Here is a 25227-nt window from a genome sequence, read left to right on the forward strand (position 1 = left end):
CACACCATGTGAAAAACTGTAAATGTTTGGAGACAAATGGCCCCATGTTTCAGCTGCCAGGATCAAGGACATGATTCAAATACCTGGGTTGGAAACCACAGACTAGTTCATACCATCTCATTTTAAGAGGAACTGTCAGATCATTTTGATGCAAATAGCTCAGACGTCTCAGGCCCCAGTGCTCGTTTCTTTCTCAGTGCACAGAGCAAAGCAAACCAGTGAGAGGTTGGTCCCTGCAGACCTCCCTGTGCCACAGCCTCTGCTCTACTGCCCCATCCCCAGCCCTGTGTCTCTCCTCCCAGGGAGCTCCTCACAAGCAACCACTTCTTAGCAAGGAAACGTCAAAAACATTCCAAAGGAAAAAAGAGAAAAAAACAACCAACAATGATATTTCCAGTTTCTCAGAGTAATTTATTTCATTTCCTGCGAGTATCAGCTCGCTGGGTTTGTCCCTTTCCAGAGGAGTGACAGGGAACAGCCACGCTTTGGAAATGCCCTTCCCTGCAGGCCCTCTCTCACCCCACAGCACCCCTTTCCTCCTGAGCCCATGGGCCACAGAGGACCGTCTAAAGCTTGCATTTAACCCAGAAAGGCATGGTAAGGGCTTTATCAAAGGCACAGAGGCCACTGTTGTATTCATATTTATTTCTTCCAGTTGGTTGCTTCAGAGCTGAGTAGCTCTAAGTGCTCACTACGGTGTAGATAATTTCTGCCATAGAAAGAAAACTTCCCTGGCACACAGCACTCCTCACTTTCTTCCAGGCATTCCTCTATTTTTATCAACCACCCATGTCAGAGTTTGTTGCAAAGTCAAGTAATAAGGAGAGAGTAAGGGCTCAGCTGAGTATCCCCCAGGTAGATGCTCAGAACCATTGGAGATACACCAGCATATTCTGTCTGCTGCTCCAGAAGGGCATGTGTCTCCTACAGGAGCTCTGTAACATCCACTTGCCCATGTGAACATCTCAGAGGTGTTAGAGCATCTCAGGTGGCACCAGCCATCTCTACATGAGCAGCCAAATCAACCCCTGAAACATCTACTGGGTACAGAGACACATCTCTTAAAAGCAACCCTGAGTCCAGCAGGCTGAGATCTACCCTTGCTCTGTCCTGCCTCACAGAACCTAAAATAGGTCAGTGAATCACATCCTAAAATTGCATATTTCTCCCCACAGGCTACACAGGTTGCTTTGAGCGAGCAGCTCAGCAGCAGGCACCCAAAGCTGCAGCCCTCCATCGTGAGCAAGGAGGTGAAGCCCACGCCAGACATCTCTCTGTTAGTGAGATTTGTTTTTTGAGGGGTAAAATAGTTGCATTAGCTGAGAGTCACCTAGTGGTAAAAGAGCACAACAACAGATTCAGTGAGGAATCGATCTTCTTGGTACAGTTCTTCTCAGCACGATCAGCAAAACCACTCCAGCTTCAGATGAACTACCTTACACATACTTTTTTCCCTAAGTCTCCTTCATCTCACCATGTAAAGTTTTCACTTACATTTTGTCTTACCACATCTGCCGTCCACCCCTCTGGGTCTTTAAATGACATTTCCCTGCAGATTTTTATGCCTGCCACTTTTTGTTGTGTTGGGTTTTTGTTGGCTGTTTTTTTTCAAGAGATGATAAAAAGCAGAGTCAGTCCAGACATTCTGCACAGATATGAAAGAACAAATTCAAATCTTGCTTTGGACATGTTGAATTTAGTTGACCCCCATATGAAGGATGCAACACCAGGTATTTCCAACCAGGAGCGCCTGGCTGCAGAGCTGGCTGAGACCCAGCTGTGTGCACCTTCAGCCACGTGCACCTTCAACCCCATTTTGTTCCTGCCTAGGAAATATGCTGCAAAACATTTGTTCGTAGAAAAAAGCTTAGAGTGTGTCTGTGTGTAAACAGCACTTTCAAAGTTTTTGAAACATCCCCTTCTGAGCAAGGAAGTTAACCCGGAGAAACCAATGGCTCCATTGCCACTGACAGCTGCAACTTCTACAACTTTGTAGCAGGTACAATTAAGGTGAAAGGGAGTGTTTCTAATTACCACCCAGAAAGTGTGCCTTTAAAATGCACAGTGTCCCTTTTTCTACATAAATAATTGGGTCAAAGTTAAAAACCCTTACTCAGTCAAAATAGCATTTGATTATAAATAAAAAGGAATATTTCTCGTAAGGCAGGATAAATAATCATCTGGTTGTCAGGCTTTTTAATCTTTTTTAATTTTCACTTTTTTTTAAACACTTCCATAGAGTCTTCCCACCAGATCACTGTATAACTGACCCAAGCCCTGATTTTCCCTCGTACAAAGAGAAGACCTGGGGCTCCTGCACTTCTTCCCCTTCTTCCCACAGCCATCACCCGTGTGCCCATGGGTTCCTACCATGTCCTGCCCATGGGACATGCTTAACCTGTGCAACTGTCATTTCCATGCACAGCTACTCCTGGCCATCTGCAGGAGATGGCATGCTGCAGAAAACCTTCCTAAAGATTTGGGCTTTCAATCTGCTGCTCAGGATGCATCTGTGAAGAAGAAATCTGTGATTTCCACATGGAAAAGGAGCTACCCGCTCCACAGATGAACACGAGTATCCAGGAAAGCCAGATGAGTGCCCTAAATAGGGCAGTTTTTAAATAGAATTGTTTACAAAGAATCATACCTGGACAAATGAAAAATATTCACAGGGCAACTAAAAAGACATTGATATGGCAATTCTACAATAAATGTAACCAACTTCATTCCTTAATGCATATATGAGTTTTTCTCAGAATTATGTCTGTTTAAAGGGAGCTTCACAAAGTAGTTTTAAAAAGTCTGTATCTTTCCTGTAGTTTTATTGCAGAGCCTAACAACACCTTGCTCTCCTGTCTGTTTCCAGCAGTGAAATGATAATGCACTTGCTTTGAATTTCAGCATGCAGCTCCTTTGGTTCGTCAGTGGTAAATTTTCTTTTACTGCTTCCTAGGTTTATTTTGATGATTATTCTGGGTTTAGTTCAGTCAACTTTAAACAGACAAATTCTTAGCCCTATCTTCTGCGTTTAGCCTTGCGCTTAGAACCTAGAGAAATACATATTTTCATACCATTGTATATCAGACAAAATATAACATTTCCCCTCCTTTAAGCTAAGCTAAGCTAGTATTACCCCTCACAGCAGTGCTTCATTGCTCTTATCAACACTAGTTCCTACCCTCTTATTCTCTGCTCCCCAGAAAAATAGATATCTCCTGAAGAAGGGAGAAGACAGAAGACTCGCCAGTAGTGATTTTTTTTCTATTTCTTTCTGATTGTGGACTCAATCAAAGAATATTATCATCAAGCCATTATTCCGTTCTATGATCTAAATTAAGCAATAGAAAATGGCTCTAAATATACCAGGCTTAGTTTCTTTGAGTGTGTTTTTTATGTTAACTTTAGCTACTGGAATTTGGGCTTCTTGGAAAAGCAAAAAGGATCAGCAGAACAGAAACCCAACTGAAATGGCCATAGTTGGAGGCAGGAATATAAATGTTTTCATTGGATTGTTTACTGCAACAGGTAAGTTTTCTTAAAGGACTTTTAAAAATTCTTCTTAAAACACATGCATTACATAGATCTGGGGGACTTTTCTTTCAAAGCAAGTGGACTCCTTTAATGTCAGGGCAGATTTTACCTAAGTGTGGCTTTAAAGGAGTATGGTTTCATGAATCATTTTGGGATGGATTCTTCCAAACCTCTTCACACTGAGCAGAACCTAATGTTTATGTAGATTCTTTTAAATTAAAGAGATTAATTTAAGAGTTTAGTTAAAAGTTAAAGAGTTTAATTTAAGAGTGGCTGAAGAATATGACACTTTTCATTAAGGAGGACTGTCTTAATCTTGAACCAGTTTCTGTTATCCAGCATAACAGAAGAATTTTACTCGTGGAACAATCCAGTTCTGTGTGGAATAAATTGCTACTCACGGCAAGCACTGGGCTCTCTCCTGAAGAGAAAATGTTTCCCCACTGACTGCTGCCCTCCGCTTCCCTTTTCTCTCCTTGCTGCCTGGCATTATCTGAAATTTGCTTCTCTGACACATTTTTTGTGAAGGCTTCCCCAGGGGTTATTTGCCTGGCTAAGATGCTTCAGCCCATGTTGTAGGTTTGTGTTCTGACTGCAATATCAGCTTGCATTTTTGTTCCTAATGTCTATTTTCTTGGACTGTGTAAGTGATGCTCATGAAGGAGGTCTGTCAGTCATGGCAGAATAACAAAGGCAATTCTGTTTGCTCTGGAAAAAGTCTTCCACTGAGAAAAATGAAATTAAAAATTAATATATTCAAATTGCCCCTAAATGTTTAAACATCAAGATTTTACATGCACACCTAGATATTCATTCTTGCACCTGGGAAATTATTTAGGCTGAGATTCTAATCCTGTTATCTGTACTCAGCAGCACATCTCACTATGGGTGAAAACTTTGTAAAAAAAATAGAAGTGTGATTAAATATTAGTATGAGAAAGAGGTGTACAAGCTCTTAGAGTGTTCTACAGGGCTAGCTGAGAATATGTATTGCAATTCTTACCTTTCCATCTTCCATGTTTACAGCCACCTGGGTTGGAGGAGCGTATATCAATGGCACAGCTGAAATTGTCTACCTGCCTTCAAAAGGACTATTGTGGGTCCAAGCACCTGTGGGATTTGCCTTGTCCCTTGTTATTGGTAAATAATTCACGTAATTAGGACACATAAGCTTTTTAAAAAAAATCATCTATTTAAGACGTGCAACACAGTATAGAGTACATTTTAAAGGTGATTTTGCTTCTTCTGTCTCCCATAGATCCAGAACAAGCATTTAAAATGCTGTCTTCTAAACTGAAGCATAGAAATGGAGGTAGCTTGGAGCTAGTGTAGCGTTTCGCCTACTTGGAGCAATTTATAGGACAAAAATCTTATATGAGAACTTGAGAAGTATACAGCTATGTGCTATACTTTTTTATCATGGTTTTTTATTCACAGACTATTGAGAGTATTGGTATCATTTTAATTTTTTCTTCAAAATTTATGTGTGATGAAAGAATATTATCTTGATTTTTCCACTAAAATGCATTCTTCTGAGTACTCTCATCTCAGGATGAATTTGTAGTGCATCCAGCTTCTCCCACTTTACAGGTGGTCACTATTTTGTTGAAGCTAAGCTAAGCTTGCAGTGTCCTATACCAAAGTTGCCATTTCTAACTCCAAGAATTATTGGACTGATGCTGATGTTCAGCTGTCTTGCCAAGACCAGAGTTTCTTCCAGTCCACACTGAGTTATACCATAACTCTGTGGGGACACAGGATGATTAAAGCAAGGAGACCTGTGCAGACCTTGCACAGAGATTTCTAAAAGAACAATAACCTTTACTCTCAAGTCAGAGAAGAGTCCAACTGACGTGAATATGAATCAGGCTTGGAAATATATTGCCAGCATTTCTTCTGTGAGTAATTCTTACTAATGAAATTGAGGAGTGCAGGTCTGATCCTGCAATCTTTACTCAGGTCAGTAGTGCCCAGACAAGCAGTCCTGTTGGCTTCAGGGTTAGGCACAATACGTATTCTTTGGTTTTAATGAGACAGCTGTACGTCTGAAGTCTAATATTTAGATGAAGGTGGGTGGGACTCATCTCAATGCACAGATTAAAACAATATAGTTTTGGGAAGAGACAATGAAGCCACCAAAATAAAAATGTAACCAGAAAAGGAACTTATATCAACATGTTGCATCACATGGTCAAGAACAAAAGTTGTCTCTTTTTTAGTCAAATATGAGTCTTCAATGCCTCACTTTGCCTACTAACATTTTCCATGGGAAGTATTTCAGAATACCTTGTGTCTCAGGTTGGTAGGTTATTGGAGATGGAGAGGAGACTATATGTGGGTGTCCTCTGAACTAAGTTCTCATTACAGTCACATAGGTATCTTATGCCATTTAGGGTGCCCTAGGGGGTTCTACCTAGTCTCCAGTAGCCACTCTGGAAAGATGTAGGTCTGCCAAAAGTGAAGGGTCATATCTGTCAGCTGTAAGCAGATGTCTTTTATAACCTAGGACCTCTCAGATGGATTAAACCCCACATTTAGGCAAATTAATTGAGGCCCCTATGTCTGATTTGCTGCATCATTCTCTAGAGTCCGTTATGTACAAATTCCACACTCATTATATGGGTCTGATACCCAAATACCATAGTACTCTTACATTTTTTATCCTGGAATATATTACATGCAAATTTCTACCAAAATGTCATCACTTCCAATAGGTGGTTTCTTCTTTGTAAATCCAATGAGATCCAAGAATTATGTGACAGTGATGGATCCCCTTCAAGCAACTTATGGGAATGTGATGGGAAGCTTACTCTTCATTCCACCACTGCTAGGAGAGGTGTTCTGGTTTGCAGCTATCCTGGCATCCCTGGGTAAATATTTGCTTTGCTGTTATATTTTTTAAAAGGTCATGTGGGTCATCAGAGTATATACACGTTTGGGAATTGTGTTGGGCTAAGCTGTAGAAAGTTGTGCACGTCTCCTTTTGTGAGAGGAACACAAGCATTTCTCATTTCTGGAAAATATGTTTTTAGATTTAAAACAAATGACAGTAGTACGTATTCATGATATTATAACAGAGAGGTCTGGCAATATGAATTAGTATGTTTCTCTTGCCTGTGCGAGAGCAAATGTAAAAAGGCAAAGTGTCTTGGCAAAGGCCATGCAGCAAGAACAAGGGAGGAACATGGGCTCTCCTGAGTCCTCACTCTGCCCACTCTCTGTAGACTGTGTGCTTCTCATACAGTGTGGTGTGCTGGCATCAAGGGAATAACATAGCCTTATTTATTCTGTATTCTGCATCTATGAAATCTGTCTTAAAATACTTGACCGCTGTCCTTACTGGCAGGAGCAACAATGAGGGTCATCTTGGATATTGGAGGCTCTTTGGCTATCATCATCTCAGCGTGCACTGTCATACTCTACACTCTACTGGGAGGCCTCTACTCTGTTGCATACACAGATGTCATCCAGCTGGTTTTCATTACCCTCAGCCTGGCAAGTCCTGTGCATTTCTTGTTACCAGTTTCCTAACTAAGGGAAAAAATCCTGCTCTTCTTTTCAGTATGTCTCAGACCAAAAATAACTCCACCAATACTGGCCCTTGCCCTACAGCTCCTCTTCATGAGAACAGGTCTCCTGAAATGTCTTACAGTCCTTACGCATTTCAGACAGTGCTCACACAAGCTGTTGGCCTTGCTGGGTGAATGCGGCTGCTCACAAGTTAGGTCTACAGAACCTGTCCAGAACAATCTTGTCTGGAAAGGAGAGATCTGTCTACTGAAGGCATGAATTGAGCTGAATTATAGAGTCATGTTCTTGATGATGTCATGAACCAGAAACATGTAGATTTAGAGTAAGGAAGGGGGAGAAATTAAGACTCTTAGTCTGGGTTTAATCTGATGTAACTTTATGTTCTACATCTACCTAAATTTCAATATCTGAATAGATTCTCCAAGAACAAGGACCCTGGGGAAATAGTTAACTATTTTGATTTCTATCCTAGTGGGTCTGTATTCCCTTTGCCCTGGTGAACTCTGCAACAGAAAGTATTTATTACACTGCAACTCATCAATCTCACCAAGACCCTTGGATTGGGAAGATAGAAAAACAGTCTCTTGGAAGGTGGCTGGATGACTTCTTTTACCTGGTATGGATTATTTCTTGGACAGGTGGTTGGGAGAAGGGATTGTGTGGGGACTTTCCATCTGGAAAACTTGTGGGTTCTTCCAGCCAGGAGCCCTACATTGCACAGTTGGCAGGGGCAGGATGATATGTAAATCCTTCAGTCACTCTGCAGCACACTGGATGGACTGGGGAGATCCAGGGCTCAGCTGTGGGAAGGAAAGAAGCAGTAGAGACACTCCATCTTTTACCCACGTGAAGGAATATACCTCCTGAGTAAGACCATCCAGGCAACTAGTTCCACTCCCAGCACGTAAATGAGGCATTTCCCACCTTTTGAGAGGTTGGTCTTGCAGCCTCAATTGCGTGCTTTTATCATAATTATGTAAAATTCCCTCTATTTGAAAAAAAAAAAAAAATTACACAGCTGCAGGTCATCAGCAAGCACGGTGCCATTGGTTCCACTGCACAACTCAACTTTTGAGCTACCACTATAGCCAAGACTACAGGAGGTTGTTATGCTCTTTCTAGAGTGGTAATAGGGACACACAGAAGCTTGAGCTTGTTTGGTGAGGACAGAATCTTCAGATTTTATCTGATGAAATTTGTCTGCTAAGAAAGTGAAAATGGTGATTTTATTTTTAATTTTAGATTATATTAAGTTTGGGTAGATTTTTTACAAAAGTTGCATTCCTGAAAAGCTTACCTTTTCCTTCCTCTGTGCCTGTTTCACTATGCCAAGCGACCAATTTTTCAGCCCTCTCAGTATGACAAACCATTAACCTGTGTTGATCAAAATTTCACATCCATCACAATGAAAACTGTCCAGTTCTGGGCTCCCCAGTTCAAGAAAGACAGAGAACTACTGGAGAGAGTCCAGTGGAGGGCTACAAAGATGATGAGGGGACTGGAGCATTTCTTGTACGAGGAGAGGCAGAGAGAGCTGGGACTGTTTAGCTTGGAGAAGAGAAGACTGAGAGGGGATTTCACTAATACTTATAAATATCTAAAGGGTGGATGTCAGGAGGATGGGGCCAGACTCTTCTCAGTGGTGCCCAGTGACAGGACAAGGGGCAACAGGCACAAGCTGGAACACAGGAAGTTCCATCTGAATATGAGGAAAAACTTCTTCCCTGTGAGGGTGACCGAGCACTGGAACAGACTGCCCAGAGAGGTTGTGGAGTCTCCTTCTCTGGAGATATTCAAAACCCGCCTGGATGTGATCCTGTGCAACCTGCTCTGGGTGATCCTGCTTTAGCAGGGGGTTTGGACTAGATGATCTCCAGAGGTTCCTTCCAACCTCTACCAGTCTGTGAATCTGTGAAAACAAAGGAAATATCATCCATCAGAGATATCATCCTCAATAGTTAAAGCTAGGCAACGTTTATGCATTTGAAATAAGACTTTTATAACAGTAAAAATTATCATCCATCTGAATGATGCCCTACAGCAGCCAGCAGCCTCGTGGGTACCACTAGTTACTTGTGAATGTTTCAGGTGCTTGGGAGCATCCCGTGGCAAACTTACTTCCAAAGAGTGCTCTCCGCTGCCTCACCAGGACAGGCAAGGCTCATCTCCTACCTCTCTGGACTTGGGTGCTTTTCAATGGCCATCCCCTCTGTGCTCATTGGTGCAGTTGCAGCATCAACAGGTAAAACTAATTGTTTGTCTCTGAACAATGAAGATGTTTTTATCAAAGGTGATTAAAGCAGGATCCAAAGTTGTCTTGATTTAGACTTCAAATTACCTAGTCCTGTGTACCTAAAAGCATAGCCCTGGCCACCAGGCTAGGTGTGGTCTGTACCAGAAACATGGATCCCTCTGAAGTTCAGTGCACAACTACCTAGAGACATCTAAACAGCCCCAAGATCTGTTTAAAGCCATTTAAAATACCTAAAATACTGAGTGGGTCTCAGTCCTTAGCTCTGCTGTGGCTGGTCCCTGTGGAAAGGCATCTTCAAAGACAGCAGAAATGTCAATGAAGGATTTGTTGTGACTTTTCCTTGTTCTGTTTGAAAGACTGGAACCAGACAAGCTATGGTCTTCCGAGTCCACTTGAGAGAGGGGAATCGGCAATGGTACTGCCCCTTGTTTTACACTATCTCTGCCCAGCATACATCTCCATTGCTGGTTTGGGAGCCATCGCTGCTGCTGCAATGTCTTCTGCAGATTCAGCTCTTCTCTCTGCCAGCTCCATGTTCGCTCACAATATCTACAGGAAAATCCTGAGGAAAAAGGTACTTGGCTACAGCATTCAACAGTTTGGTGTCAGGAAAGTTGCTTTTGTTTCAAGACCATTTCAAATCCAGTCTGTGTGGTCTGTGATTAGAGGTGTCTGGGCTTCAGCTGCTGAACTCAGTTCTGGAGCCAGAGCTTCAAACATAGGTCACGGGTGTTCACATCCTTGGTAGGGATACAAATACCCACACTGGTGAGCTTTGCTCTTTATAAAATGACTGGTATAAAAATTGCAGTAGAATATTAATTGAAACAGCATAAACCCATCACCCTTAAAATTACAGAGGGCAGCTCCATCTCCAGGGGTGCCTGCCTTGGGTGGCTGCTGGTGGCAAGCACTGCCCGAAAGCAGCAAGGGCTTGGTGAGAACCAGCCCAGGGCAGTGGTGGTCACCTCACCAGTAAACGCCATGTCTGTAATGTTACAATCTCTGTTTTACAGGCTACGGAGACAGAGGTCTTATGGGCCATGAGGACCTCCATGCTGGTGTTTGGGGCTGGGGCTGCCGGACTGGCTTTTTACTCCAGCTCTGTCTATGACCTCTGGTTCCTCAGCGGGGAGCTGGTGTATGCCCTGCTCTTCCCCCAGCTCTGCTGCTCCCTCTTCGCTCCCAGCACCAACACCTACGGATCGGCTGCCGGCTTTTTGGTTGGGCTCCTCCTGAGGCTGCTGGCGGGGGAGCCTGCCCTGAGTATCCCCCCTGTCATCTGCTACTCGGCCTGCTCCCTGGTGAATGGGACCTACAGTCAACTCTTTCCCTTTAAAACATTCACCATGCTTCTCACCTTGGGGATGATCGTTGCTGTTTCATACCTGGCTGCGGTTTTGTTTCAGAGAAACCTCCTTCCCCGCAGGTGGGATGTTTGCAATATCATGGGGGGAACTGGCACCATCCTCCCCCTGCAGCAGGTGGAGAAACAGACGGATTCACCAATGGTTGCACTAGAAGAGAATCGTGATTAAATGTGGGGCCTCAGTGCATTCAGCAATTAAAGTATGGTACAAACAGCATCGCTCTTCCTTTTGATTTCTCTAGTAATGAACTATTTAAAGTCCTTGCAGAGTAATAAAGACGCATTCTGTTCATCCAAGGAGAATGTGTGAGCTCAAAGTCTGCAGTGATTAAAGGTGCGTGGTGATGGAGAATGATCTTGTGGTGGTGACCACGGGGCACCTTGGGCCCCAGTAGTGTTTGCTTTGGGGTGCTCCTGGTACCCCACCCAAAAGCGAGGCTACAAATCACGCTCCAACATTTATGGCATTCTCAAGTCACATACTTTTCTCACCACAAAGGAGACAAATTAATGTTTAATAGATTGGATATTCTTGATTTAAAAAAAAAAAAAAGGTGAACAGACCTGTTCCCTTTATAACAGCTCGAGTTCTAGCATAATCATCCCTGGGCAACACATCAAACCTATACAAACACAGATTACTGAATGCAGTGCAACCACCCCAGCAGTAATATCAGTTCTGCACCATTCTTTGTATGCTTTATAAGGCTTTCCTTGATACTGCAAAAACCTTTGCATGTGCCTCTCCCCAGCTGTGGTGTTAGGCCACACAGCCAGTCTGCTGCCACGTGGCTGAGGAGAGGACATCCCCTCTCATATGACCTGGTAGGGCAGAAGCAGATGAGCAAGATGAAGCAACAGCCCTTAATTACCGGATAAGAAAGTTTTACATATAGTCATTATTTTCAAAAACTCAACCAGCTGGAAGAATGGACATGCCAGAGAGACTCTTGAATGCATCTTCTCTAAAACACCTGGTTAAATCACTCCTGTGAAGGTGTTACACAAGCACAGCAGTGGGACGGTGTGGGACACTGTGGTGGGTTGACCCCGGCTGGGGGCCAGGTGCCCACCAGAGCTGCTCTATCACTCCCGTCCTTCACTAGACAGGGGAGAAAAAGTACAATGAAAAGCTTGTGGGCCAAGATAAGGACAGGGAGAGATCACTCACTAATTATCGTCACGAGCAAAACAGACCAAACTTAGAGAGGGAATTCATCTAATTTATTACTAGGCAAAACAGAGTAGAGGAATGAGAAATAAAATCAAATCTTAAAACACCTCCCCCCACCCCTCCCATCTTCCCGGGCTCAACTTCACTCCCGGCTTCAACCTTCCCCTCTCAGCAGCACAGGGGGACGGGGAATGGGGGTTACGGTCAGTTCATCACATGTTTCTGCCACTTCTTCCTCCTCAGGGGGAGGAGGACTCCTCTTATCGTTCCCCTGCTCCAGCATGGAGTCCCTCTCACGGGAGACAGTCCTTCACGAACTTCTCCAGTGTGAGTCTCTCCCACAGGGTGCAGACCTTCAGGAGAAAACTGCTCCAGCGTGGGGTCCCCCACGGGGTCACAAGTCCTGCCAGCAAACCTGCCCTGGCGTGGGCTCCTCTCTCCACAGGTCCACCAGTCCGGCCAGGAACTTGCTCCAGCATGGGGTCCCCTACGGGGTCACAGCCTCCTTCAGGTGCCTCCACCTGCTCCAGCATGGGGTCCTCCATGGGCTGCAGGTGGAATCTCTACACCCCCTCATCCTTCCTCCATGGGCTGCAGGGGGACAGCCTGCTTCACCATGGTCTTCACCACGGGCTGCAGGGGGATCTCTGCTCCAGCGCCTGGAGCACCTCCTCCCCCTCCATCTGCACTGACCTTGGTGCCTGCAGAGTTTCTTACATCTTCTCACTCCTCTCTCCGGCTGCAAAAGCTCTCTCTAACTGTTTTGTTTTCCTTCTTAAATATGTTATCACAGAGGCGCTGATGGGCTTGGCCTTGCCCAGCGGCGGGTCCGTCTTGGCTGGCATTGGTTCTATCAGACACAGGGGAAGCTTCTAGCAGCTTCTCACAGGAGCCACCCCTGTAGCCCCCCCCACTACCAAAACCTTGCCACACAAACCGAACACAGACACGTACATGAACTGGTGTGTGAGAGCTCAAAGGACTGTGATGACAGAAAGGTGCTGGAAACTGATCCTGAACCTGCCTGAAGGGACATGGAATTCTGAGGGCAAGATCCCAGAAGTTTCAAGCCACTAGGTCTGTACAGAAAAGCTCCTGATATGTTGTTTGCATAAATTCTCAGTGGGTCAAAAGAAAAGCAACCCAGCTAACTAGTGAGTTTGGCCTCTAGCCTGAAGCCTGATGGACCAAGACCATCCCACAATGGGATGGATTGTTAAGATGGGAGCTGAAATAAGGATTCAGAAGGATCCTGCAGTCATGGCTCATGGATGGCTGTCATTTTATACTTCCTACGGCAGCTGTGCAGTGGCTGACCAGGGGTCAGTCACAATCCACCCACAACAGCCAGCCGGAACCACACTGTGGGCAGCCCCTTGCCACAAAACCTTTACAAAGTGGTTGTGGGAGCTGCTGTGTGTGGAAACGTCTGGGACTGATGGGGGGAAGATACTTACTGACATATCCAAAATACCCCACAGCAGAGCAACCCTGATAGTCAGCTGAGATGCCAAGGGTGAAAACAATAGGCTGCTCAGTGAATTGCTTTCAGCAAGCGCTGAACAGCCCACTGGGCATGCACAAGGTGGGAAACGCTGCTGGTGCCATCATGCATGGCCATAGCAAGCTCAGCAAGGAGCCACATGCCACTCTGAACTGTACCAAGGCAAGTGCAGCGGCTCGGGAGGAGGACTGACAGCCCTAAGCTCTAGATATGGCTTTGATGACTCTGGGAAGCATCCATCTCCTTTGTAATACCCATCCTCAGCAAGGTGGAGATTCTGCTCCTACTTAGAAAAATATCACACATGCTTTGCCCCAGTGATAGTAAACACCTGGGCACCCTTAACGTCCTGTGCACAGCAGTCCTGTTGAAACGCTTTTTTAATCCAAGACCAGAAATTCTTTCCTGTCTCTAGAGACTGTCATGAAATACTAATTGTAACATGTGTCTAGAAAAGGAAAAAAAAAAAAACCTGTTATGAAAATGAAAAACATTACCATTAACTATGGCCCTAAGTGGTCACCCCACTGAAGTCTTTCACATCCCAGTGATTTGAGTGGGAGCAAGTAAGGTCATGCTTAGGTAAGGGAGACACCAAAGCTATCATTACCATAGCACCAAAACAACTGGGCTCTTGTTGTTAAATCAGCTCTTGCTGATTCAAGCATACTCCCCTGCAAGATTTAGGGGTGACCTAGTTTGGGGATCTGTGCATCCCTCTGTGTGGAGCAGACCAAAGCTGACATACTGCACTTGCATAAGGCATGGCCCAGATGAGAGTGAAACTCCAATGTCCTCGTATCAAGGTCAGCATCCCGCTCACCGACCATCCCATCCAGCGGCTCTGAAAGGCAAATGACTACATCTGGAGATATCTTTTCTCTACACCGCTGTGCCCAACACCTCCTGCTGTTCCCCTGCAGAGTCCCAAAGTTTGACACTAAAGCCATGCTCATGCGATAGATCCACAGCTTGCTGAAACAGTGTTGAAGGAAAGTGCTCTGGGGTAGGACCTTGCTGAAGAGCATCACCACTGAAAACTCCCAGCGACTTCAAATAGGAAAGTCTTAGCACTGTAAGGGGTATCTGGCATATTCAGCAGAGACACTTAGCCCTTACAAAGCTTCTCTGAATTTCATACCACTAAAACATGCTCTGCTTCACATGGAGAGATGAAAATGGCAAAGACACAATTACTGTAACTCTCCTAAATGTTTACTCTTTTCCATCCTTATATGACTCCCTCCTCAGAACATCCCCCAGCAAGCTTAAAAAGAAAACATTCATCAAGGTCAGGCAAAGTTTTGAAAGCAATTAGCTGCAAGTAAAATAAATATAAAAGCAATTCTACTGTATACTTAATGACAAAATGCCTAGTTGTTCCAGCCCAGCACACCCAAAGTCCTTGAGGTGCTGCCAGCACAGGGGATAATGACCCAGCTCCCTTGAAATCCTTCCTCTCACGGGTTACTGCCTCCAGTTCAGTATTCCTTTTTTTTTTTTTTTTCTTTCCCTTTCTTTATAAAAAATTTTCTTGGGCACTGGAGGGCCCCAGTTTACCCTTCCATTTGTGGATTTACCTCCTTTGCCCCCTAGATTTGTCCATGCCAATGGCTCTGTACAGTTCCAGTTTTCATTAACTTTTCCCAGTCTAGACAGCTGCTACCTGTTCCTTGCATTTTTGAGGTTAATAATACTCTATCTGTCATGTCTAATTAAAAAAAAAAAAAAAAAAAAAAAGACCTGCAATTTGGAAAGCATTTGGTTGGCAGTGAATTCTCAGCATCTCATCAGTTCCTCACCAGGCATCTTTGGATGTCTAGTTTACATAGATGAGAAAATTAGGAACACAGCACTTCTGAAGGAAAATCTGCATCTCCTCCCCTTCTCACTTATGCTAAGTTTTAGGATTTCATAAATGTGTCCTCACTGAGGTTACAGCAAGAAAGCAAAGAAACACTCATAGGTTTTCCAGGCATTTCTAGCACTGTCAGGGAGATACTTTCATCTCAGCTATGAGCTGTGCGGGGCCAGGATGATCCTCTCATCATTCCTGCATGAATGTTGTGCTCTCTGGCTTCACCCCACAGGCCACACGCCAATCTTCCCTTGTAATGTTCAAACTTTACTTCAACCTCTGCTGGAGAACACATCATCTCAGCTAGTGGAGCTTTTTGGTCTTCTAATAACTTTTCCTGCTCTAGATCACCACTGGCTTTTGTGCTCCTCTAGCAAGGAAAGAATTCAAAGGCATTTCTAAATCCAGGAAAAAAGACAGCTTGCTTTGTTGATCCTTAAAACTTCAAGGTAGTCCATCATCCCCAGGGATGGGAATGCTGCTGCAGCAAAGCATGGCTTTCTCTGCCTCCCAGGCAGCCAGGGCCTTCTCAGCCTCCAGGAGCCAGGATCATCTTTGTGACTGGAATTTGGGCTGTCTGGAATAACCAAAAGGAGAAAAATGTGAACTGGAGTAAGGTTGCCATTATCAGACACAAAAGCATAAATACCCCACATGATGTATAGATAAAGTTTTCCTTAATTGTGCTTGGAAATGTCTGTCTTCAACATTAAACAACCTCAAGAACAGACAGTATTTTGTTTCAGTTCTTTGGTCAAATGGTTGTTTTGTGGTTTTGGAGTTGTTTTTTTGTTTTAATCTTTTGGCACGTCTCTTGAAGTAACACCCTGGCAGAGGTGTCCATTTTCCTCCTCCTCTCCTCAGCTTCCCCCTACCAGCTATGTTATCAGACCCTGGAAGTACTGCTGCACAAGTTAGACTTTGAAAATCTACCTTAGGCAACTCACTTGACTCACTCATGCTTTACTTCCCCAATCCCTTGAAGAGGGACAGCATTTTAATTGACTTCAAGAAGGATTTTGAGGTCTTTGGAAGAAAGCTCTTATAGACATACATGGAGAACACTCATTTTGCATGAGTTGAGAACTTCTGTTCATAGCTGGAGGGCAGTTTTCCTGGTTAGTTTAATTCACAACCTGAGACCAGTGGAGGTTGTTTATCTTTACTTCAGCAAGGCTTCTGACACTACCTCCTACAAAATCCTCATGAGCAAACTGATGAAGTACAGGTTAGATGAGCAGACAGCGAGGTGGACTGAAAAATGGCTGAACTACCAGGCTCAGAAGGCTGCGATCCACAGCACAAAGTCCAGCTGGACACCAGTCACTAGTGGTGTACACCAGGGTTTGATGCTGGGACCACTACTGGTTAACATTTTAATTAATGACCTCAGTGTTGGGGCACAGCGCACACTCAGTGAGTCTGTAGATAATACAAACCCAGAAGTGGCTGGTGTGTAGATGGGTGTGCTGCCATCCACAGGGACCTGGACAGGCTGGAGAAAGGGGCTGATGGGAACCTGGCAAAGTTCAGCAAAGTGAAGTGCAAAGTCCTGCACCTGGGGAGGAACAACCCCAGGCACCAGGACAGGCTGTGGGCCAAGCCAGCAATGCGTCCTTGCAAGAAAAAATACCAACAGCCTCCTGGGCTGCATCAGGCAGAGCATTGCCAGCAGGTTGAGGGAGATGACCTTTCCCCATTGCTCAGCCCTGGTGAGAGAGAGTCCAGTAAAGGACTACAAAGATGATTAAGGGTTTGGAGCATCTGTCATGCAATGAGAGAGCTGGGACTGTTCAGTCTGGAGAAGAGAAGGCTCAGGCAGATCTTATCAATGCATGTAAATAACTGAAGGGAGGGGTGGAAAGACAGACCCAGACTCTTCTCAGTGGTGCCCAGCAAGAGGACAAGAAGCAATGGGCACAAATCCATATGAAACATCTTTTTCACTGTGAGCGCGGCCAGGCACTGGAACAGGTCACCCACTCCACCCTTGGAGACAGGTCTGACTGACCCTGCTCTGAGCAGGAGGCTGGAGTAAACAATTTCCAAAGGTTCTTTCCCACCTCAGTCACTCTATGATTTTGTGACCCTGGAAGAGTACAATGCCAGTCTCATGGCAGAATCAAGAAGTGAAACTCCTTCAGCAGCAGCACCTCTTTGGTGGGCTGGACTGAGCTTCTCTTTGGTGGGCTCCTTTCAGATATGTTCGCACTTTAGTCATTGGTAATAACAGGCTGCTGAATCCTTGAAAGTTTTCGTTTTAAAGTTATCATAAAAATATGCTTTTTTTAATTGCTGTACAGTGGTCTGGAGCCAAAGTTGTCCAAGATAACAGAAGTCCAGCTTAGCTGGCTGCATGTAATTGTTCACAAAAACTAACAAAATCTGGGACAAAAAGGGCAGAACGCTCTGGATCATTTATGTGAATATAGTTGTGACAAAGAGTCTTCAAGGCTCCTGGTGCCGTTGTGGTTTGTGCATGACAATGAGCAGAAAGATTCTAAAAATGGGAAAAAGAGCTTCCAGATTAAAAGAGTGGCTGGACTGGATTTTGGTCAGCTACCTCAAAGGAGATGAAAAGCCTCTTGGACACTGCTTGTGCTGGGTCACTCCATGGGGCAGGGAGAGTAGACAGGGAACTCAAAGGCTATGTCTACATGACTAAATGCTTCTGCATGGTGGAGCAGTCCTGGGCCACTGGTGAAGTTGTAGAGTGAATGCAAGCAGACTGTGGCATTTGTTTGACGGTGCAAAGCCTGCTGGATTAGCAGTGGGAGACAGCAGAAGTTGGAGAAGCCAAATATACATAGGTCAGTCTCAGTCCTCCAGAGCGATCTGGAGTGAACTGTCTCCAGAATAGCACCTGAGTCTTAGTTTTGAAGTTTAGTTTACTCAAAAAAAGACCCAGGGAATGCACTAACATTCGCACAAAGCGGGCAGTCAGTAGCCTGGGACTTGGGACTGAACTGAGAGAATGAAATATTTGCAGAAGACAGACTTAAAGCAGCAAATGCCAGCATCTGGGCAGCACTCTACTGTCGCCTGAGCTGGCAGGGTCCACTGACGTGCCCTGAGGCTTCCATTGTCTTGGTTTTCCTTGACATTTTTAGAGTTCATCTCCTGTGGAGCATCTGAGTCAGTATCAGACAGCAATTTGATTAAGAAACAAGAACAATGCAAAATCAATGCCGTGTACGTTAGGTGGATTAACAACCAGCTAGCTGACAGGTCTTGAAATGTAATTACAAGTAGGAACTTATCATCCTATATCTGAATCTCTAGACAGGTTGATTCTTGGCATCATGCTATTGAACTGCACTTATCACTGCCTGGGTAGGCAAGGTGGAGCAGTCCACGTTGCGCGCTCAGCTGGTCAAACAAACAGGATGCACTTCGGTATGGACTAATGGACAATCTAACGCAGATGTCTATAGAGAGATCAGGTAAATCACAGTCTAAATTTGACTATTGCATGTGTCGTCCTAAAAGGAAGCCCTGAGGATGCTACACACTGCGACGCTGAAATTTAGATGAGATGAATCATACCAGAGCATGTTCCTGCTACTTTGATAATGTCTCTTTTCTGTCACAGGCAGGGCTTATGATAAGATCCAATGTCTGGAAGTTAAAACTAGACAAATTCAGACTACAAACAGAGCTCAGTTTTTTAAATGCAAGGTCCACTAAATATTAGAACAATTTGCCAAGGATTGAGGTGGATTCTTCATCCCTGATATGTGATGTCCAGCCCAGAGTTCAGACTGGCAAACCCCAGTGATGTCTTCTGTTCCTTACTTGTCCCAAGCCTGCTGGAGATGGGTAATCAGGTACCATTCAGGTAACCACTACCACTTTTAGCTTAATACTGACAAATGCTCAGAGCCCTGCTTGTTACCCTTGAGCTCCAACAACGGAGAAGTCAAGATCGTAGTGTGACTTGGATTTCTAAATCCAAACTGGGTCCTACATCAGCAGTCTCTGTGTATACTGGACCCCAGGTTGATTGTGCAAAGACAAGGGAAGACAATGTGATTGTTAAAGAGGAAGAAAGCAGAATTAAAACATGAAGCATATTTACAACTCTGGAATTCTTGCTATGCAACTGCAAGTTGTGACACTTTGCATTGTATCGCAGCAAGGGCATGACAGGGTTTTCTTTGATACAAACATGGGATTTATTTTCTCCCAAAGTTCAGCTATGCTCTTAATTCAGGAATAACAGACCTTGACATAATTACAAGATTGGAGAGAAATATTACACTATGGCACTAAAGCAAACTGAAAAATTTCCAATGTTTCCACAATTTTTACAATTTTGGTGAGCTGTGCAATGTTGTGTTGCACATCGCATAATACACCTCTGGCCGGGGCTCAGATTGCAGCGTGATGAGCACAGCCCGAGGATTGATATGCAATGGAACTGAACCGGACAGCTTGAAACAATGCCTAGCAGAGATTAATTCCCCTGCACATCCCTTAATCGTACTAAGTTTTCAAGTCTAACTAGGATAATTAATTGCAAAGATTAACTATCTAATTGGTGATTTATTATCATGTTAGATGGAATTAGGAAGGAACAGATAGGGACCCCTGCCAGTTTGAAAGTGTTTGTTGGTACAGGCAACAAAACAAGATGGAAAAGCAGAAGAGCCACAGGAAAGAAGAGAAACACACAGGAAATGGGATTGAGGAGCACAGTAACAGCATAGTCATATGGAGCTCCAAGTGAGAGTATTCTCTCCTATGGGGAAATATCCCCTCCTGGAGGATGCTTAAAGCGACAGTGAGATACTGAACAATGGCCAGAAGCTCAGCAATTAGTAACATCTACCTTCACCCAAACCTGTCTTTGAGATCAGAAAAAGGACTGTGTTGCATAAATTTACCCCATTATAGCATATCATCATTAATTAAAGGAGGTCTGTGATGTAGGAGCGGAAAGTTTATGGGGGTAAAGGGGAAGTTTCAGGATATGCTTTCCCAAGTGGTATTCTTCTTAGCTAGATATCACACATACTGGACCTTGAATATTAGGAACTATGCAGTTGTCATCATTTCATTGGGTAGCGAAACAGTGATAAAGAAAAAGGAGCCCCTTTAGGTACTGAAAGGGCTTTTTATATTTTTTAGTTTCTTGGCCTCACTACTCTGTTACTAGTTGTGAGTGTAAGAAGTACTTTATGGACAGGGAGTTATACACTGGACATAAAGCAGAGACATTTGGTTTCCAGAAATGAGTTATTTTGTGCACCACTGGTGTAGCTTCTCCTTGGATGGATGTGGCTGGTTTTCATACCACTGCTCTGGACTTGAGGAGAAGGGATATGGAAATAATGATTGGGCCTGTAGTGAGAATGTAGCCAGGTTGTATTAACTGTGCCCTCTCTGAGGTGCTCAGGCAACTGAGAACAACACATTACTCCAAAAATGGAGTCTTTAATGTCTATGAGCAAAGCATAAATGAAAAGATGGCCTTTAACTGTACTGCAGTCACCAAAGGTCATGCAGATGTTGTGTCCTGGCATAATTCAAGAAAATTAATGCCACCTTATCATGAATTCATGCTCACTTGCATGCAGTCTATGAGAGATTACTGCTTAATCCCATCAAGGTAGATCTAAGATCAACCTCGCTGAAGCTGCTTTGGCTATATAACCCCCTCATCAGGAGGAAAGTCACTTTTGCACACATCACTCTGGGAATAAGACTGAAAAAAAAGTGGAAATGAGGCTTAAATCAAACCTGCAAACTCTGTCCCGGGGCTCCTTCAGTTCATTCAGTTAAAACACAGGTCCTCCACAGGCTTACAAGAGGTTTTCCCAAAACCAGGAATTAAACATTTCATGAAGATCAGAGATGAATATAGATTGAATATCAAACTTTTCTCCCTGGGTGCTGTATTGATGTTTCTACATCAATTCATTAAGACACCACCTTTCCAAAGCCCTTCCAGGTTAAGAGAATTGTTTAGACATTTGAAATAGAAATCTGGGATACAGAAATCTACAGTTAAACTTAAACTTGCAGAAAACACTAAATTCACAGAACTAAAAGGCCTCTTAGAAAAGTAAAACCTACAGAAAAAATTAAATGCTGTTTGAAGTAAACGAAGGCTGGGCAAACCTTTCAGGAGTGCTAGATGAACTGCCCCTGCTTGCTGTGCTTAGGACCAAGCACTTCTTTTAATTCCACGTGCAACTTGATTTATGGGAATACTCCCATTCACTTCATCATGATGATTCAAATCTATGAAACACTAAAACTGAGGTCATGGTCTTGCAGTGGTCTCTCCGCATGTGAGGGTCGATACACACAGTACAGAAGTTCCAGGAAATCCTGGGACTTTGGACAAGGCTCTGTGCTGATCAGCTGTGTGTGCTGTTGTGTAGCCCCTTCTTGGAAACTTAGAACGAACCCCACAGGGTGGCAAGACCACAGCTGGGGAAGGGTGTAGAAAAGGCAATATGGATCACAGGTTTGGCCACATTTGACCCTGCTTTTAACTTTGCAGTGGAGCTAATGACTGTCAGATTGGAACACTACTGTTAAAACCAACAGCAAAACTTAAAACTGGCTAGCTGGATATAAAACGTGGAATTTCTAGCTCTGCTTCCATTGTGGAGTCCAACATCATCATACACTGGCCCTGTTGCTATGAAGGACCATCCTACACCTTTTTTTGTAAAGCAAGCAGCATGTTTGCGAGCCCTTATCCAAACACTATGTGCCCGAGGGCTATTAAACACCCAAGGTGGAAAGGATGCTTACCTTCAACAAATGAATGTGACACTAAAATTCACTCAGGCTCCAAATTCCTGCGGATAGATGCAGTACACGAGAAGCCCTGCCATGCTCTGCCAAAGATGAACACCACGCTACCCAATTCTCCTCTCCCCTACATGACTTGCAGGGCAATGCAACCCCCTGGTGCCAATCCAGATTCACATGGCAAGAAAAGAGAAAGGGGTTTCTTGGGAAGCTGGAAGAAATAGGACCAGCAGGAGAGGTAGGATAGAGGTGAGCTCACTGCTCCCCCAGCTGTGCTCTTGTAGGCAAGAGAATGCATAAGCCATTATGGATTTTTATTTGGACTATATCATGCTAAATATCCCTCTGGTGGGAATGCCACGCAAGGATTTTGCCACTGGATAAAACTGGCGTGTCTCCTGTTCCTCAAATCAAGTTTTGAGAAAGTATTAAAATGCTAAGACAATTTAAGATTCCTTTTCCTTAAAAATTGCAGCCCTACCATGTCCTGTGAGATGTGCCTTATTGGGCAGTGTTGAGTCCACCTGATCACCATTCTTCACAAGATGTTTTAGGGACAAACATCATCAAACTCCCCATCCAGACACCCAAATTGCAGGGAGCTTTTAAACATATATTCTCTAATACAACCTAAGTGCAGCCCCAAGTAACACAAACCAGCTCTTCCCTTTCAGAGCACGCCTTTCCCCACACTCTGAATGTGGCTGTCCCAGTATCACCAGAAGTGTCCTCATCAGGAGATACAGACTGCCACCAAACACCATTGCCTGCCACTTGCCAGCCAGATATACACCTCCCCAAGTGGCTGGTGGCCTTTGGGCCCTCGCAAGGCACCCACAGCCCATCCCAGGTGACCATGCACCAGGTTAAGGTTGTTGCGAGGTCTGCTGCCAGTGATGGTGCTGCAAGACCTCCTCCACCAGCCACCTACCCACACTGCACTCCTGCAAATTAGAGGCAAAAAAATAAATGAAGTTTCCATCTCTGATATGTTTGGAGCAGTTCCTAAGTCCTCCTCACGCACAAGCTGAGGTGGGGAATGGGGCCAAGGCTATAATTGACATTGTGACATCTGTGGTGCTCCAGGAGGAAACCACTCATGGTGCATGTGCAAGGGTCTGAGCTGTGACTGCCCTGAGTTATCCATACTTGCTTCCATGGGAGACACCATAATTACACCACGATTGCTCAATCATGGTCATTATTTGAAAGGCAACATGCCTAACATGCTTCAACAGTAATTCTGCAGGGCCGGATGGGCTTGACTCGATTTGCTTCGGTGCTGCATATTCCCAGTTGCTCTGCAGGCACCATGTGCAGACATGGAAGCCAACACAGGCAGCAAGGCTGCCCACATCAAGACTGGCTCTCTGGAGAGACCCTTCTCAGCCTTCTGCAAACCCAGAGCAAGCCTAAATCAGTGGCAGAAAAAGCGGGTTCTGGTTTTGGCAGCTCAGTTAGACCACATGAGGACACAGCTGTGCTGACAGGGCAGGTCAAAGTAAATTCTTTGCACCAAATTTATGCCAAATGAAATGGAGAAGTGCTCAGGTGATCCACATAAAAAGAGCTGTTGAGACTGAAGTGCAGATATTTAAATGGTCCATTTCAACTAGACCAGCTTAATCATGCTTAATTATTGCTTTGCTTAATTATTACTCATGCTTAATTCTATTTAAGTTCTCACCCAATCTGTACATATCACTACTCCTGTATCTTAGGACAGTGACCAGATTGGAGATGGGAGACAGGCTTGGGCACCTGGGGCATCCCAAGATTTGAGATGGCAAAAGCTTGTGCTGTTCTGGTAACAGAGAGGATAGAATTGAAACTCACAGGGAAAAAAGGGAAGACGCAAGAGTTCCTTTTGTATTTGCCCCTGTTTGAGATTTGTTTTCATTCTGCACACAGTGGATAGATGTGCCATTTGCTTTGCTGAATTCTGCAATTGAAAATATTCACACTGGTAATGATTAAAGGTGAAAAGTGCCATGGGTCAGCAAAGTAGAACTAGAGTATGTTGGAAAACGGTCAGATTATTCTTACATGAGATAAAAGCTCCTTTTATATTTTCTTTGTATGGTATAACACTAATCAAGCCCTTTTCTAGACAACAGACGATAACTTCAGATATTGATGTGAGGTGAAAGGTTATATGAATGAATGACTTTCTGGTGTCCTGGCTAAACCAGAACATAAATATTTTTATTTAATCAGAAGTGCACTATTATTTTGCTATTATTTTTGCCACAATGCATAGCCCAAGGGCGGTTGAAAGACACTTCAGGGCCTTGGGATGGCTGGTAAGGGAATCTGGAGCACAGGTTATTTGTTCCTCTCTCCTTCCAGTTGCAGGCAGTGACATTAGAAGAAACAGACGGACACAGTCTATTAATACATGGCTCCGTGACTGGTGTCACCACCACAGCTTTGGGTTTTTCAATGCTGTAATGGTCTACATGGTACCAGGCCTGCTGGTGTCACATGAAATTCACCTTTCTCACAGGGGGGAAGAGGGTCTTTGCTCACGAGCTAGCGGGGTTCATTGAGAGAGCTTTAAACTAGACTTGAAGGGAGTGGGATAATATCAGGCTCGCCCATGACAAGTTGTGGGATGACACGCCAAGGTTAGAGGCGTCCTGGTTTCAGCTGAGAGGGTTGATTTTCTTCATAGTAGCTAATGTGGGGATATATTTTGGATTTGTGCTGGAGATAGCATTGATAATGTAGAGATGTTTTTGTTTTATGGACTTATTGTTGAGCAGTGTTTACACGGGGCCAAGGCCTTTTCTGCTTCTTGCACTGTCCTGCCAGCGGGATGGCTGGGGGTGCACAAGAAGTTCGGAGGAGACACAGACAGGACAGGTGACCCAAACTGACCAAAGGGATATTCCATACCATATGATGTCATCCTCAGTTTATAAGGAGCTTGGGGGAAGGAGGGGGGGGGGTGGCAGCATTCGGAGTGATGGCGTTTTTCTTCCCAAGTAACTGTTACGCATGATGGACCCCTGCTCTCCTGGAGATGGCTGAACACCTGCCTGCCCATGGGAAGTGGGGAATGAATTCCTTGCTTTGCTTTGCTTGTGTGTGCAGCTTTTGCTTTACCTATTAAACTGTCTTTATCTCAACCCACGAGTTTTCTCACTTTAACTTTTGCAATTCTCTCCCCCATCCTGATGTGGGGGAGTGAGCGAGCGGCTGCATGGTGCTCAGCTGCCAGCTGGGGTAAAACCAC

The 25227-nt window shown here is 44.4% G+C and overlaps 1 protein-coding gene across 1 annotated transcript; it reads left to right on the plus strand.

Moving 5' to 3' along the window:
* The first annotated feature begins 3347 nt into the window (after positions 1-3347).
* Positions 3348-10854, plus strand: LOC129205952 (high affinity choline transporter 1-like). Its single transcript, XM_054824503.1, has 8 exons — positions 3348-3525; positions 4558-4671; positions 6246-6401; positions 6878-7026; positions 7535-7678; positions 9151-9304; positions 9673-9890; positions 10333-10854. Exons 1-8 carry the CDS (start codon positions 3348-3350, stop codon positions 10852-10854), a joined length of 1635 nt encoding a protein of 544 aa, XP_054680478.1.
* The last annotated feature ends 14373 nt before the right edge of the window (positions 10855-25227 follow it).

The sequence above is a fragment of the Grus americana genome, chromosome 1 (genome assembly GCF_028858705.1).
Source record: "Grus americana isolate bGruAme1 chromosome 1, bGruAme1.mat, whole genome shotgun sequence".
NCBI lineage: Eukaryota > Metazoa > Chordata > Aves > Gruiformes > Gruidae > Grus > Grus americana.